Below are 17,735 nucleotides of genomic sequence, written 5' to 3'. Positions count from 1 at the left end.
AGTTTCTGTCCCTTCACTCTTCTTAAAGTTTTTTTGGTTTACGTTTTTAGCCTTGTTTTCTTTTTGTTTTGTATAGTTTTTATCTCATTCTTCGTCTTTGACCTACCTTTTGGTTTTCTTTCACTGCCTCTGCCTGTTTACTTGTCACTCTTCCCATTTAGTCTTTCTTACCTCATCCCTTTCTCAAGTCTTCTCTGAATAGTGTGTTTAACATTATTTGTCTCTCAGGGCTTGTCTACATACAAAATTAAGTTGACTTTATCTAATTCGACCTTGAGCTTCCAAATGAATTAAGTCGATGGTGCGTGGCCACACCGTGCTCATTGTCTCGATGGAGTGCGTCCTCACTAGCAGTGCCTGCATCGATGCACAAAGCAGTGCATCATGGGTATCTATCCCAAAGTGCAACTTGCTGCAGTGTGTTTTGGGAGGTTTGTGCAATGCCTCATGGGACCAAAACATTGTTGCAGGGGAAAATGGGAACATTGTGTTGGCATCCCATGATGCACTCTGCTCCCTCCCTCATATCAACGGCGAACAACCTAGTGGCTTTTGCGTCTTAAAACTGCCACACGTATGTCATAACCCCATAAACATGCAGCCTGCTCAGCCGTGCACTCTTGCTGTGAGCATCTCAAACACCTCGCGTCTTCTCCTGCAGTATTTCCAGAGCTGAAGTAGGGCCCTCTGCACAGAACATAGCAATGTCCGGCAAGCAGCCCTGCTGCAAGCCATTGAAAAAAACAATTCACAATTGCTGCTGGCAGTCACAGAGCAGCTGCACTCTGAGCGCTGTTTCTGGTCCTGTGAAACAAGCACTGACTGGTGGGACTGCATCATTTTGCAGGTATGGGATGATGAGCAGTGGCTGCAGAACTTCTGAATGCGGAAGGCCACCTTCCAGGAACTTTGTGCAGAGCTTCCCCTTGCCCTGCAGTTCAGCAACACAAAAATGAGAGCTGCTCTGACAGTGGAGAGGCGAGTGGCAATCGCTGTTTGGAAACTTGCAATGCCAGACAGTTACCGGTCAGTGGGGTATCAGTTTGGAGTAGGTAAATTAACCGTGGGAGCTGCTGTGCTCCAAATATGCAGGGCCATTAATCGACTTCTGCTATGAAGGATAGTGAGTCTGGGAAATGTGCAGGACGTAGTGGATGGTTTTGCCCTGATGGGGTTCCCTAATTGGGATGGGGCGATAGATGGCACCTATATCCTCATCTTGGCACCAGACTACCTTGGTGAAGAGTATATAAACCGAAAGGGATACTTTTTAATGGTGTTGCAAGCGTTGGGGGATCACGGGGGGGGAGGGGGTGTTTCACAGACATCAACGTAGGATGATCGGGAAAGGTTCATGAGGCACGTATCTTTAGGAACCTGAGTCTGCTAAAAAAGCTGCAATCCGGGACAGAAGAAAGTCTGGGACTTTCTTTCCAGACCACAAAATGAACATTGATGACGTTGAGATGCCTATAGTTATCCTGGGGGGACCCAGCCTACCCCTTGCTCCCATGGCTCATGAAGCCATTAAGTTTCAATATTGTCATGAAAAGTAAAGCACTGCTGGAAGATGTAATACTTTTTGCAGCACAATGCACATGTATCTAGTACAATACAGTTCCACGTGTACAGCAGCATATGGCTTTGTTGAGTTTAGCTGATGTCTTCCAACATCTCCTTGTTGTGATGAAAAACAATATTTTGGATAGCCAATGATCATTATTTCTCCCTTGCTACCAGTATGCTAGAAAGTGAGTATAATGGTAGTCAGTTTGGGAGCTAATAGCCTTACTGTGTGTTAGTCTGTATGAACTGTGACTGGGTTTGCGGTATATTGAATATACAATAGAAAATTAAATGCATACTTAACTTTAGCTAAGAGCTAACTATCTAACAGCATCTTCAAGCCCAGCATTGGAAATATAATAATTCCATATTTTGATAGAACAAAGAGGATATCAGTTGTCCAGTTAAGATGGACAATCAGATTTCAGTGTATTAAAAAGGAATGCAGCATAAGTGATGTGTTCAGTAGTGAGAAGAGTGTTAAATACTTTTGATACAAAAAGACATTTCATGAGCATTTCAACTTTTAATTCCAACATGTGATCTAATGCAGAGTAGCTTGTCAACATCTGTGTACTTGCCCTGCCAAGAAAAGCCATGTGTTCCAAATTTCCCATTCCAGAAAAAAAATATTCTCTGTGGAGGTAACAAATTCATATGATGTTGTATTACAAATGCTACTGTTCTTTTTTGAATGATGGCTCATATTGATTCCAATTAGGTGTGTGCATGCCGTTGGAAAGTTTTTCCCCTAGCAGCACCCATCAGATTGGCTGTGGAACCCCCTGCAGTGGTGCCTTTATGGCGCTCAATATATGACCCTGCCGACCCAGTGCCTCCTCAGTTCCTTATTACCGCCAGTGACAGTCATTGGAACTGTGGCGTCTTGCTTTGCAAGCTCTACACGTTTCCCTAGCTTCTGATTCGGACTGTTTGTATTTTGTAGTTGATTAGTTCTTAGTTGGTTCTTAGTTACTTAGCTGTTGGGCTAGGGGGGTTACCCTCCACCCCAGCTGTGTTCTCCTTGGGGGACTTACATGCCTGAGTCCCAGGGGTTCAAGCCCGGCAAGAAGCCCGTGCCAACAGTTGATCCTCATGACGCTTGTTTAAAGTTGTCATAAATATAAAGGGAAGGGTAAACACCTTTTAAAATCCTTCCTGGTCAGAGGAAAAATCCTTTCACCTGTAAAGGGTTAAGAAGCTAGGATAACCTCGCTGGCACCTGACCAAAATGACCAATGAGGAGACAAATTACTTTCAAAAGCTGGGAGGAGGGAGAAAAAACAAAGGGTCTGAGTCTGTCTGGGTGATGCTTTTGCCGGGGACAGAACGGGAATGGAGTCTTAGAATTTAGTAAGTAATCTAGCTAGATATGCATTAGATTATGATTTCTTTAAATGGCTGAGAAATTAAGCTGTGCTGAATAGAATGGATATTCCTGTCTGTGTGTCTTTTTGTAACTTAAGGTTTTGCCTAGAGGGAGTCTCTGTTTTGAATCTAATTACCCTGTAAGGTATTTACCATTCTGATTTTACAGGGGTGATTCCTTTTTTTACTGTTTCATCTATTAAAATTCTTCTTTTCAAGAACTGAATGCTTTTTTCATTGTTCGTAAGATCCAAGGGTTTGGGTCTGTGGTCACCTATGCAAATTGTTGAGGATTTTTACCAAACCTTCCCCAGGAAGCGGGGTGCAAGGGTTGGGAGGATTTTTGGGGGGAAGACGTTTCCAAACAACGCTTTCCGAATAAAATAAACCCAGATAAACGTTTGGTGGTGGCAGTGGAAGTCCAAGGGCAAAGGGTAAAATAGTTTCTACCTTGGGGAAGTTTTAACCTAAGCTGGTAAAAGTAAGCTTAAGAGGTTTTCATGCAGGTCCCCACATCTGTACCCTAGAGTTCAGAGTGGGGAAGAAGCCTTGACAAAAGTGTCTGGGGGAAGCACATCAGTCAGAAAAGTGCAGGATTGGTAAGGGCTTCGTCCCCGAACCAAGGAGGAGCGGTACTTTAGATTGAAGCAGCTCCTTATGGAGGTGGCACTTAGACGGCAACCCATATCTGCATCGCAGGACCCAGCTCTGAGTTCGCTGGTGCTCAATGCCCTGGTGCCAGTGGCAGAGGTGGCACTGCAGAATGACTCTGATAGAGACCTGTGGCACCATCGTTCCTCGGCACTGAAGACAGCGGGACTGGCCTTGCACCGATTCCATTCACCGGTATAGGAGCGACACTGGAAGCAAGGGAGGAGTGATTCCCCTTCTTCAGGACCCACCCCATCAGAGCCAGCCAATGAGGCTGTGTCCCACGGAGGAGCCCCCGGAGCCGAAACTTTTGGAGCCTGCACCATTGACTTTGGCCCCGCAAGGGAGACCGTTGAGTCCAGTGCACTTGGACTCCGTGGGTCCGGTGGTGGAGGAGGTAGAACTGCCTTCCACCCCAGACGCCTTTTGAAGCTGCCAGGGACCTCATTGCAATGATGGCACCGAGGTCCCGGCCCTTCCTATTACCTCCGATAGCACCACAGGTGGCACCGTCCCAGGGAAAGCCAGCAATACCTGCCCTCCGACAGCCTGCAGAGGGGAGGCACTGCTCGGGGTCCCGGCACCAATCGCACTCGCGGCACAGGTCTGACTCGCAGCACCCACCAGCGGGCAATCCTGAGCAGGTACAGTTTTAATTCCTTGAACTCAATGCTGAAGTTTAGGGAGCTGGTACCAGCAGAGTCCAAGGAGGCGTTTCGGGCAGTTGTCAAGGAGGGTCAGGCAGTGGCACAGACTTCTTTACAGGCGTCACTGGACACTGCGGACTCGGCAGTGCGCACCTTGTCCTCAGGGATCACTACGTGGCATAGTTCATGGTTGCAAGCCTTGGGGATCCCACCTGAGGTTCAGCAAACTGCAGGACATGCCCTTTGATGGGGTGGGCCTGTTTGCCAAACCGACTGACTCCAGGCTGCATAGCCTCAAAGATTCTAGGGCGACAATGAAATCTTTGGGTATGCATAGCCCTGTAACCCAATGAAAGCCCTTTAAGCCCCAACCGCTGCAACAGCGGTCGTATCCTCCTCGGCCGAGGCAAGATATTTACAGGTGCAGGGGTAGGAATGACATGGCCAGGGCCTGACTTCATTGGGCTCAAAACAGACATTTTGATGGTGCGTTCGAGAACGGAGCACCTGTCTCAATTCTAGATCCTTCCCCATGTTTTTGAACCGTCTATCACACTTCTGCCAGGCGTGGTCTCAGATAACATTGGACCACTGGGTTCTTCGCATGGTGGAAGTGGGATAGTCTCTCCAATTCTGCTCCTACCCTCCCACCCTGCTTCCTCTCCCTCTTGAGGGACCCCTCTCATGAGCAACTCCTCATCCAGGAGTGCAGGTGCTCCTTGCCATAGGAGCAGTGTCGGAGGTTCCTCAGGAACTAAGGGTCAAGGGATTCTGTTCCTGATATTTCCTAATCCCTAAAGCAAAGGGGTTGGGGGTCTCAGACCCATTCTAGACCTGCAAGGACTCAAGAAGTTCATGGTAAAGAGGGAGACCATGTGGAACTTCAACAATACAATTATCCCTTCTCTGGATCGGGAGACTGGTTCGCTGCCCTCGACATGAAAGATGCGTATTTTCACATAGCAATTTGCCCTGCACACAGACGTGTTTTTTAAGGTTCGTGATCGAGCAAAAACAGTATTGGTTCACGGTCCTTTCCTTTGGACTATCGACAGCCCCATGAGTGTTCACCAAGTGCATGTCCGTGGTAGCAGCCTTCCTCCGAAGGAGACAGGTGCAGGTGGAGTCTGGTCACATCCACGTTTGAGAGACTCTGTCTCCTCCTCAATGTGAACAAGTCAACCTTGTCACCAACCCAGAGAATAGTTTATTGGAGCAGTGTTGGACTCTGTCTAGGCAAGAGCATGTCTGCCAGAGTCCTGATTCCAAGCTATGACCAGCATCATTCGATGCATAATGGAGTACCCAACTATTACAGCGAGGAATTGCCTCAGTCTCCTCGGTCGCATGGCTGCCTGCATGTACATGGTCTGGCATGCCAGGCTGATGCTCAGGCCTCTACAGATGTGTCTCACTTCGACATACTGCCCAGGGCGCAACAACCTGGGTTTAGTGGTCATGGTGCCACAGAAGGTACTAGAGTCATTCCAGTGGTGGGTCAGTGCTTGAATAGTCTGCGAGGGAGTCCCCTTCAGCAACCCTCAACCTTCCTTGTCTGGGGTGCACATCTGGGAGATCTCTGAATGCAGGGCTTCTGAGCACAGGATGAGCTCTCTTTCCATATCAATATCAAGGAGCTCAGAGCTGTGCAATTTGCTTGCCAGGGTTTTCAGTCTCAACTGCAAGGCCAGTATGTGGTAGTTATGATGGACAACACCACTGCAATGTTTTATATCAACAAGCAGGGTGGAACCCAGTCCTCTCCCCTCTGCCAGGAGGCTCTCCGGCTCTGGGAATTCTGTATAGCCCACTCCATTCACCTAGAAGCATCCCATCTGCCAGGAGTCCAGAACGTACTGGTGGAGCACCTCAGCAGGTCCCTCCACAACCACAAATGGTCCATCTGGCCGGACGTCATTCACTCCTTTTTCAGAGGTGGGGGGTTCCCCCAGGTTGACCTATTTGCCACTCAGAGAACAGGAAGTGCCCAGTGTTTTGCTCCTTCCAGAAAAGCAGCCCAGGCTCAATCACAGATGCATTCCTGCTACCCTGGGGAGGCCGTCTGCTCTATGCCTTTCCCCCAGTCCCTCTCATGGACAAGGTCCTGCTCAAGGTCCGCAGTGACGGGCGGAAATAATTCTCATGCCACCAGCGCGGCCTCTTCAACACTGGTACACCATGCAGAGAGGCTGCACTCTCTCTGCATGTTTGGCGAGCACTAGCCTTCTACATCGAGCGCACTAAACCATTCAGGAAGTTGAACCAGTTGTTCGTAGCAGTGGCAGACCAGATGAAAGGACTCCTGGTCTCATCTTAAAGAATATCTTCCTGGATCACGTCCTGCATCCGCATGTGCTACAAGCTGGCCAAGACACCAGCTCCTGCACTTACAGCACACTCCACAAGGCACAGGCCTCATCGGCGGTGTTCCTGGCTCAGGTCCCGATACAAGAAATCTGCAGGGAGCAACTTGGTCCGGTGTGCATATGTTCACTTCTCATTACACCAGGATGCCAGAGATGATGTAGCTTTTGGCAGAGCGGTGCTCCAATCAGTGATTCCATAACTCCAACCCCATCGCCTAGGTAAGGCTTGGGAATCAATCTAATTGGAATCGATGTGAGCAATCACTTGGAAAAAAAAATGGTTATTCACCTTCTTGTAACTGATGTTCTTTAAGATGTGTTGCTCATATCCATTCCAAACCCACCCACCTTCCCCTCTGTCGTGGTAACCAGCAAGAAGGAACTGAGGAGGCACCGGGTCAGCAGGGTCATATATTGAGCTCCATGAAGGCGCCATTCCAGGGGGCTCCAGAGCCAAGCCAATGGGTGCTGCTAGGGGAAAAACTTTCCGACGACTGTGCACGTGGTGCGCACACACCTAATTGGAATGGACATGAGCAACACATCTCGAAGAACAACAGTTATGAGAAGGTGAGTAACCGTTTTTTGTGTGTCACTAACTTGAGAGCTATGTAGTTCTAATTTTGTATTTATTTTATTTCTTATTTTGATTTAATAAGAAATATTTAAAGATTTAAAGAAAATATAAAAAAATAACTTTATGCAGTCTCTCTACACCCTAGTAACATTTCAGTTTAGAATTACAAAATAACACCCACCAGCATAATGCAGTAGAAAAGACGTGTTCCAGGCCAGACAGAATATTATAGATACTTTGTGGTGACTTGCTTGGACTAATTTTAGAATCACTTTTATATTTTTATGGCAGGCGTTACCAGGTGACACTGTTACACACAATCTTCCAAGTTCTATTTTTTTTTTTAAGCATGTAAGCAAATGTTCACTGTTGGAGAGGCATGCTGCGTTGGTGTCAATTTCGGGTTCTGTGTGGTTCTGTGTAAAAACGGTGGGAGATGGGCAAGCAGCTAGAAAATTTGGTCTCTGATTAGTGTCAATTCTTGAGGCAGAGTTGCTCCCTGGGAACAGGGCATTGGTATTAGGATGAGATTCCTGAAATAAGGGATTGCCTGCATGCTGTTTAATCACCTCTCTTCAAGAACTGGTATATATGTGTAAATAAAATAAATTAAACTTAGTATATACCCAGATTCCACATCACAGATTTCACCTGGGGAAAGGGAGCCACCAAAGAAGTGGGAAACAACAACAACAAGGGGGGCGGGATGGGGTAGGGGAGAGGAAATGAATAAGACAAAAAGGATTAAAAACAGAGTAAAGGACAAAAGAGTGAAGACAAAAGGGGTGTGTGTGTGCCACCAAATGAAATGAATAGGCAGCAGGTTTAAAACAAAGAAAAGGAAGTGTTTCTTCACACAATGCACAGTCAACCATGTAATGCTGAGGGGAGAGAGTGCTCCCGTTGACATAATAAAACCAGCTCAATGAGCAGCGGAGCTATGTCAGCGGGAGAGCGTTTCCCGCCGACGTAGCATTGTGTACATGAGCACTTATGCAGGCAAAACTTATGTTGCTCAGAGGTGTTCTTTTTCACACCCTGAGTGACAAAAGTTTTGCCGACATAAGTGCTAATGTAGCCCTGGCCTCAGTTCTATATCTTTCTTCAACATAAACTGCCATTGTATGAATTGGGTTATGGTTTTATGATGTGGACAAATGTAAACTTTGGGTTAACTCATATTGTTAGTGACATCTGATAGCTCTGAGACCAGACCTCCAGCAGTGAAGGCAATTGCATTCGCCTACTTGGTTAGAGAAGTAATATTAACCCATCAATGCTTGTTGAACAAATCTTGCCCTCCTCTTTAGTTTTTAAGGGTTAAAAGCCAACAAGAGCAGTTCTGACCCATTCAGTGCAAGTATCATCCTAGGCATCTTAAAGAAGTAAAAACAGGCTAAAAGAGGGAGAATTGGTTTATTCTGCATTGTTAGAACCTGTTTTATTTGATAAAATGTACATATTTAACAATTTTTAGTGGTACCACTTTTGTTTTTGTCACTAGTTTCTTCTTTTAACCTATATAAAAACCAGAGTCTCCACCTTAAAAAAAAAAAAAAAAAAAGTGATTCACAAACTGTTTTCTGAAGTTTTCATGTAACCCAGAAATAACCCTGGCGTGCTGCCCATGCTGACCAAAGTTAATTAAGTACCCGTTAGCTCCATGCATTTGAATTTCTCACAGAGGAGTTGTAAACCCAAACTAACAACGCTGATTTAAGCTCTGTAACCCTGTATATAAACAAATTTAATTTTTTTTAAATAAATATATGAATGGAGGAAGGTTCTGAATCTTCATCATGGTTGCTTGATTTGGAAAACTGTAAGTACTACTGATTTGTTTTATAGGGCAGGGGTTCTCAACCTTTTTCTCTCTGAGCCCCCTCGACATGCTATTAAAAACTCCAGGGCCCAGGGAGGGCTGGGGCCTTGGGCATAGGTGTAGTTTGACTTCTATTTTGGGGGCCGGGGGCCAGCAGGGCTTGAGCCACCTAAACATGGAGGGGTCCAGAGAGGGAGTGCCACTTCCACCCTCTGACTCACCTCAGCAGGCCACCCAGCCTGTCTGTGTTGGGGGAGGGGAGGCGCAACCAAAAATTAAAACTCAAACGTGGGGGGCTTAGCTCAAAAATTCTGAAAATTTTAGGGTGCAGGCAGGGAAGTAGCTCGGTGCAGGTAAGGGGTAGCTGGGGTTGTGTGCACATGGGGTGGCTGTGGGTGCAGGGAGGGGGTAGCTAGGAGCTGTGTGCGGGCAGGGGATAGCTCAGGGTGCAGGGAGGGTGTAGCCTCAGGGGAAAAGGGAGAGGGGTATTAGGGGTTGTGTGCTGGGAGGACTCCCCTGCGGTCCCTGTTTCCAGAGGGGTCTGCCAGCCATGGAACTGGGTCTCCTAATCTGGGCGGCTCTTACTGGCTGCCTCTGTGGGAGCAAAGGGGGCTGGGAGCTGAGAAGCAGCTTCAACCTGGGGCACCAGCAGGAGAAGTGGGAAAGCTGCCACTGCGTGCTCCGTGGCACAGCCAGAGCAGCAGCTATCCCGCACTGCCTGGCTCTGGCTTCCAGCCTTCAACCTGGCCAGGGGGTGGGGAGAGGTGACTGGGAGGGGGAGGTGTGGAGCTGCCCCCAGGACTGTCGTGCTCCTGCGCTGCAATTTGGGGGAGAGGGGCAATGCCCTCCATGGCCCCACAGCCCCCTTGAAAGGGCTCACGGACCCCTGGTTGTGAACTGCTGTAGAGGATGTGAATAGTTAAATTATTCCACTTGGACTTTTGAAGTTCAAAGCTCTTTAAGTACTTTCAGAAACAGACTGATTGGTCATGTGAAATCTTGTCACAATTTAGTAGTTACATAGTTTTGTTTTGCAATGCTACTGTGGACCTTGCTGTTTGTTCTTAAGTGTAAGTAGCTTTGAGCTTCAGTTTTTGCAGGGAAGGTATGTGTTCCATTCTCTGTATGCTAAAGCTTTGTTCTAATTTCGTGCATTGTAGGTCATTGCAAGTAATCAGAGTAATTGACATTTTTTGGGCTTGCATTAAAAGTAAATTGCTTTCATTTGGGGCATGCAGATACTTAAAACATGTTTCTATATTGACATTTATTTGTTTTTTGTAGTGAGTGTAAGCTTCAGCATTCCCTTAACAATTAGATGAAGGATATAAAAGCAAAGAGATTATACAAGTTAATACATGCCTTGAAGTTCTGTACATGAACTTTTCTTAAGCTGTACATTTTTGGGGAAATGTTTCAGGAATATATCCTTTTCCACTGAATATAAAGTTCATACTTTTTCAAATACTTCCCTCATGTTCAGCTCAATGTTTTAAAGTTATGGGAATTTTTTTAATAAGTTGTCAAGCTTCCTGAAGAGTTTCTGTAAATAAAGTATGACTGTTGCATCAATGGAAGAAAAGTCTACTGCATGTGTCTGGAAATTTTTTTGAATGCCCTAAAGTATTTTGTCACTGAAGACTGATTTCTGGTTGTTCTTTCAAACTGAGATATTACTTCAGGAATTTAAAGTATAATTTTGAGTAATGCCTTCTTGCAGTTTAATCACTCCCTTTTTGAGGATTGAGTTCACAAACCTTTCCCCTGAAATTTAAACACATTATTTACAAATGATTAAATAATAGGGGTTTCTTTGTCAGGGAAAATTATACTGTTACTGTTTTTTTTTTTTTAAATGTTGTCCTCAAAATCTAGGTTAGCACAAGTAGGTACTCTGTATACAGATGTTGCTGGTTTTTTTTCTGTATGTAACTTTTACGTTTTTCACTCCTGCTTGTTGTCAAAGAAGTGTGACTTGCACCATATTGCAACTTAAACTCATACTATGTGCAGCTTACGTCCAGTGGGTAACTTATACCACAATTTATGTCACAACTGAGTTTGGCACAGAAACTTCAGGCTACATCAGTTAACAGTCTTCTTTTTAAAGGAAAAAGAGTAGTATGATCCTGGGCAGACACAGCAGATGATAAAACATTTTATTCTTACACTGCAAGTTTATTTCCATATTTTATTTATATTTCTGTGGAGCATATATCACAGCTGGGTTAACTGTAAGGGGAGGAGAAGTGAGAGATGTTGGTGGTGTGATGGCACAATATTGTTGCTGATAGGTCTTGCATGAAATTGTTATTTTATTAATGCACCAATATAACTAGGCTAGATGTCGCATATAATTCACTTCTGCCCCTGCAGGTTTCAAAGCCGAACAAGTAGACAACACAAACTGTCAAAAATAACATTTGAATATAACAATTAATAATATGTAGAAAACACTTTTGGTTTTTGCAATTTCATTGCCATTTTTATGAGTCTCATAAAGGTAATGACTGAATACTTCAAATCCTTAATATAGAAAGACAGAGATGATTTGGGAAAAGTAGAACTTTCCCAAGCCCACCTGCACTGTAGATTTAAGATGTGCGTATCATCAACAGAACATAGTTCCTGTGGCACTGTTGTATTACACGATGACTTCTCTATTTCACTAACAGAGTGTAATAAATCTTCTGGGGGATTTTACTATTGCAACATGAGAAAAACACTATTTTCTTCATTTAAAAAAACAAAACAAAACAAAATCTAAAAACATACATGTTGCATGATAGAAGGTGGTTTTGTTTTTGTTTTTTATTTACAGTGTGAAAAATCACCATGTAAAACTGAATACAGTTTGGTTTTATTGGATCCTTAGTGTGGTTAAGTAATACATTTCTGTCATGATTCACCACCACTAACAACATTTTAACAATCCTTCTGTGAGATATTCAGGCACCTGGCTTGCACAACATGAGGGTGAAAGTAATATAATATTGGTCATTTTCACTCTGATATTCCTGTTGGGCCATAGGGAAAGCATTGTGTTGAGCATAATTATTCACTAACTGAATATTTTGGCACTATATTGTACTATAAAAATGTAGTGCTTGTTGTATTTTTTGTTTACATTTCTGAATTCTTTTTTTATTTCAGAAGAAAAGCTAAAACTGAAGCTCCTCTTCCTCCATCTGAAACAAAAAACTTTGAAGTTTCTTCATTTGATGATACAGAACCAACTAATTACACCATGGAACAAAAAGAGAATATAACTGATAAAGACATAGAATTGTCTGTGGTCCTTCCAGAGGATGTGATCAAATCTACTACTGTTAATGGCAGGTATGGGTAGAAATTTTTTTTGAGAATGACATTCAGTTTCTACTGTCTGCGGTTACACTTTCCGGACAAACTTACACAGTCCTTAAATCCATACTCAAACTTGCACCTCTGAAGAAAATAAGTTGTTTAATTAGTGCTCTGATACTAATCACTTGTTAATGGGGAAAAATTCAAGTATATAGTTATATATTTCAGTACTCTTCTCCTCCTCCCCCTCCCCCCCCCAAAAAGTGTGTTTTTCCAGACTTTAAGATTTAAAAACTTACTTATGGCAAGGAGTGTTAAGAACCAAATTAGCAAGAATGGAAGGGGTGAAATAATTTTATCAGTCATTGTGTGTGTTGCGTAAGAAGGCACCCAAGGTAGAGGAACTGTAGCTGCCCATCTCCACAAATGGATTCATTCTTACTCCTAGTTAAATCAATTATTCAAGGGTGAGTAACCTGTTATTTTATTCACATAGGAAGTGATGCCTTCAAGATTTTCTCACCAATCTCATTACTACTTCTAGATTGCAATGAATCCTAGAAACTGTGTCCTAAAAGATAATGGGTGCCAAAAAATTTTTGATGCTTTCAAACTCTCTAAATTTTAAAAGAAATAGATGCTTTCTATCCAAGCCTCTGTTATATTAATGTTTTAATTGAATCTCTTAAAGTAAAGCCAATCAGAGAATAGAACATACTGTGACTGCAAGCCAGTAAATTTAAGTGAGGCTTTTCTTTGTGTACTGAGCCCACTCCAATTCAGAAAGCTCTGAAAACTAGCTGTTGTGGTGGAGTCAGAAATCCTACTATCCTAAAGCAAAGTGGAAAATGTATATAACATCTCAGTTCAACGTGGCAGACTTTACAAGAAAAGATAAATCTGTTGGTTGCATGATTTGCAGCAGGTTAAATGCCAGCTCGTTGCTTTCACAGTCTGGCAGATGAAATAAAGAACCCACATGTATATTTTGTTCTTCTTTGCTTGCCTCTGTGTTGTCCCTGTGTTTGTTTGTTTTTAATTATGTAACCTAAACTAGTAAGCAGCTGTATCCCCCTCATTACTTAATAAGCAATTTATCCTTGTATGGTTTGCTCCCTCATGTCTGCAGACTTTCCCCTTCAATAGAAAGGGCAAGCCTTTCACTTAGCAGAGTTATATTTGCCCTTTATTCACTAGGGTCTGTAACTGACAGAGTATCATAGCGCTTTTCTAGGCCCCAGATGATCTTAAAGAGAACTTTGATTTGAGGATAGTGTTTCTGAAAAAGGATACATCTTCTGAAATCATTTACTGAGGTAGTGAGAATGCCAAGATTCTTTGGTAAAGGAATTTTGCTTGTTCTCGCACCTAACTGAACTGTGGCTTGTATAATTTGTCAGTGTTCAGAAAGGTGGCTCCACAACTTTATCAGATAAAATGTGAGCATACATGTGTCATTTAAAAACATAAAGTATACTGATTCTTTTGGCAGTTTTGTCATCCCATGAATTAGTGCTTTTAGTGGTGATTTTGCTGCTTAGTATGTGTGATTTTTTTTTTTTTTTTTACTGTTCTTGAAAGTGAGCAGCTGTTAGTGTTTGCTAGACCCATTCATAGTGCAGGGAGATACTGTGCAGGTTTCACCATTCTGCTCTGCAGACACACTTCTAACAACTGTATTTTTCTAGTCTTGGGTCTGTCTTGAGCAGAGATCGCTAATCATGTGTCCAGTTGTATGCTGGCATTGTTAGTCTGTGGAAAAATAGCAAGATCTACCTGGTTCTAAATATGTTATAGACAAATTACTTGTCGGTTTTTGTCTTATTCATTCCTCTGTTTAGACCCAAGAACAGATTTAAAATTCCTGAGCTGAAATCTAGTGTAGTATAGAAATTTAAACTGAGCACAGGAAAGAAAATAGGGAAGTTATATTTTCTTACAACCAACTGCATTTCTTCACTTTGCTCGAGTGTCAGAATGCCATAGAATGAATCCTCTGTGCAGTTTTCTGTGTTCTGCTGCACCACTTTGCTGAATGTGCAGTTACGCTGAGCTTAGTGAGTTACAAATGGTTCCAGAAGAGCTGTGCTGAATCTGTGTTCTTTACATCCTTGATGGATTTTTTTTTTTAAATCGGTTTCTGTGTACTTCCAGTCATTTAGGATATTCTTCCTAGTAATTTGTTGCTTTACTCTATAGTTAGTGAATAACATGCTTTGCATGTTTTGCTGTCCCCGTTTTCAAAAACTGTTGTATTTATAATCATTAACAAATTATGTTTTTACCTTAAAAGTATGTTCTTTGTGTGTTTTGGGAGGGGGGAAAGGAGGAGTAAAGTGCAAAAGGATATAGGCTTAAGTAATTAGTCATATGGAAATGAAATAGATTTTTCCCAACCTGGAAGAATTTTGATGACTACTGACACAGTGCTGCCAACTTTCATGATGTTATCGTGAACCTCATGGTATCTGTTGTTCTGAAAGTCCAAACCCCTGGAGTTAAGTAATTGAGAAGTTTAGCTGTTCTTCTTTTGTTTTGTTTTTAAAATACATTTCTAGTTCTCATTGTTTGGGAGAAAAGCTTGGAAATGTTACCCAATTGTACCCTAAAGATTCAAAATCCAGAAGATAGATAAAGGGTCTCCACAGGATTTTAAACCAGTCCAGTGATTCTTTCCCCCTCCGGGCCTGATTTATGATTTTTGAATGTTTGGGCTTGGCAGTACTGCTAACCTTTTAACTACTAACATTAGTTCCCTCAGAAGAGAAGTTCATTAGGTTGTTAAAAGTAGGCTGTGTGAGTACTTCATTTGAATTCTGTAAACCTTTTTACAAGAAACCTGGCTACAAACTATTTCTACAGTTCTCTGTATAAGAGCAGTCAGTTACACAGAGCAAAAGTTACTTAACATTAACCATTGTAGTTTCCGTACTGTTAAAAGAAATGGAAAAAAAGTAGTTTGAGTGCCCTTCCAACCTTCCAGTAATACTATATGATCTTGGCCACTTATGTTGGCTAGAGAATTCTTGTTAATCTTCCCAGTCAGAGCTAAAGATGAGGAGATTAGAGCTTGAACAGTGAGTAGTTCTTGTGTGTGTGTGTGTGTGTGTGTGTGTGTGTATAAAATTAAATTATGTTGTGATGAGAGGTTCCCAAATATTTATTGCTCAGCATGTTGTAAACATACATTACATCTTTTTTCATTGCTTTAAAAGACATCTGGAAGCAGAAATAATTACTGTTCATTGCAAAATATAAAAACATTATTCAGAGAAACAGGTAAACTGGAGGCTTATGGAAAGGTATTTTAAGTGTGCAAATATGTTTTTGTAATCACTAATCACAAATGGTAATTTGGGAAAATTTATGTGACTTAACAACATAGAGGATGTGCAAAGAGCAACCCAGGATATACAGGGATGGCAAAGCCTTGTTTGTGTCCTTTGTGTTATTTGACGGCACAAGAAGGTTTCAGATTCAGAATAATTCACTGAATAATTAACTGTAAATACGTTTACTTTTTTAACTAATACCGCTAGTCAGATTAACATATCAACTATCATTTTCTTGTGGCTGTGTCATGTCTTATGGAAGGTTGATTATAAAAATATTTCTATCAAACAAAATTTAGCAGAAAATGCTACTTTAAAAATTACTCCAGCGTGACATTTGGGTTACTTTTTAACAATTATTTACTGATGGACTCTGCCTTTTGACCTTCTGTGTCAGCTGCATCCATAAGTTGGCATGTAGACACAATTTACTTTGAGTCAGTCATGACACTAAGAATTATTTAACTACTAAGGATGTGTTACAACAACAAGGGGCCTCATTGAAGCATTTTTATCTTTAGTTTCTGGGATGGCCACAACTGCCCAAAAAAAAAAAAAAAAAAAGTAGTGCAGTTGAAAACAAACTTTATGAACTGGTGATCATCGAATCATAGAAATGTGATGTGAAATCTTACTTCCAGGGAATGAATTAATACAAGAAGCCAAAAGAGTAATTCAGTTGTGTAGAAATATTTAAATAAAATTATGTGAAGAAACAAATGCAGTCATAATACTCTGAGAGGGGGAGGAAAGGAGGGTGTGTGTGTGTGTTCAGATTGCTGGATACTCCCATTATAAAACCCTGTGTTCAGCTGCTTATAATTTTGCCAGACTAACCATTCAAGCTGAGTTTTTCCATGCTGTGTGTCTGCCTCAGGCTGAAGCTTTGGAAAGTTTCAGCAAAAAGGTTCAGCAATTTTGGAGAATGAGGTTAAGGAAAAATAAATTTTTAGCCAACGTTGAAAAATTCTTACAACAATTTCCTGAGAAGCTGTAGTGCTTCTAGACTTTGGAGCAGGGACTTGATATCTGGCAGTGAGGTTGCCCTAGGTCAGGGAGGTGCTTTTTTGGCTATCCCTATTAAAATCTATCCAAATTGAGCCAGATTACATACCTGTGTAAATCACTGTTTGCACATGCTTGGTAGAGGTTTGTTAGAGGCTGGCAGCTAAATTTTCCAGACATTCTTTCTTTCTACACTGAGCATGCTCCATCTTCACAGAGTTTTATATGAGCCACGCTAACCACGTTCAGCCCTCATAGAGCTCACTGAGCATGCTCCAGCCCAGGACTGAACAAGCATTTTTGTGTGTGCAACTAGTGTGTCTGTTAGTCTGGCTCTGCTATGGTACCAGACACTAGAAATGAGGTCAGGAGACTCTCCTATACCTGTGCTGTCATGCTCCCCTTACTGGTGCCCAGGCATGTAAAGGGTAGAAGGAGGAACAGCCTACATTGACTGCAAAGAGGTGAGGATAAGAGTTGGGGATTCAGGAATGGTCTTGGGTGCATCTACTAACTTGAGAATGCTTGGTTTTTCAACCTTAATGTTCTTCTAATGTGTTTTTAATGGAGAAACACATTTATTTAAGCTTTGGTTAGAAAGGTAGAAAGCAGATGTGGCTGAAAAGTTATGGCACTGAAACTCCTAATATTACAATGAAGCTGTCTTCAATAAAAGGTTGTACATGATTCAAATATATATAATTTTATGTCAGTAAAGTTCACAGAGCTAATTTCTTCTTTTTGTGTTAGGACATCTGGGCTGACAAATACATAGCAGTGGGGTAATCAGATGCCTAAAGTTTCTTGTAGCAAAGACCTCTCTTACTGAATTCATTTCAACTTTCTTCGTAATATTTTTTTCCAGTTTGTGAGCCAGTATTCCCATTAGTGTTAGCAATGAAGAAAATATTGAGAGATGATGTCACCTGTACTACAGAATGTGGCTGGCTTCTTTTTGTTTCAGACACTGTGCAGAAATAGGATATTGCCAAATCCTGCTTCATATGTTTGCTTTCAAAATCCACTTTTAAAGGTTAAGATTTTGATTATGGTATCATAAATCGGGGGGATGTAGCTGGAAGCAACATTTGTTTA

General features: G+C 42.3%; 1 protein-coding gene across 3 annotated transcripts in view; it reads left to right on the top strand.

Annotated features, from left to right (window-relative positions):
- The window catches only part of COBLL1 (cordon-bleu WH2 repeat protein like 1), a gene marked incomplete at its 5' end in the record, with an annotated part of 121,256 nt that overhangs the window by 57,166 nt on the left and 46,355 nt on the right, over positions 1–17,735 (top strand). For 2 of the 3 annotated variants that reach the window (XM_084643977.1, XM_084643976.1), the window contains one exon: positions 12,151–12,336. In XM_084643977.1, coding sequence (XP_084500103.1) covers positions 12,245–12,336 — 92 coding nt within the window. Of the gene's footprint in view, positions 1–9,877; positions 10,068–12,150; positions 12,337–17,735 lie in introns of those variants that run through there. The other variant, XM_084643978.1, reaches the window with a different exon arrangement.

Source organism: Lepidochelys olivacea (genome assembly GCF_965140295.1).
Source record: "Lepidochelys olivacea isolate rLepOli2 genome assembly, chromosome: 11".
Taxonomy (NCBI): domain Eukaryota; kingdom Metazoa; phylum Chordata; order Testudines; family Cheloniidae; genus Lepidochelys; species Lepidochelys olivacea.
This window is presented reverse-complemented; position numbering and strand designations above follow the sequence as displayed.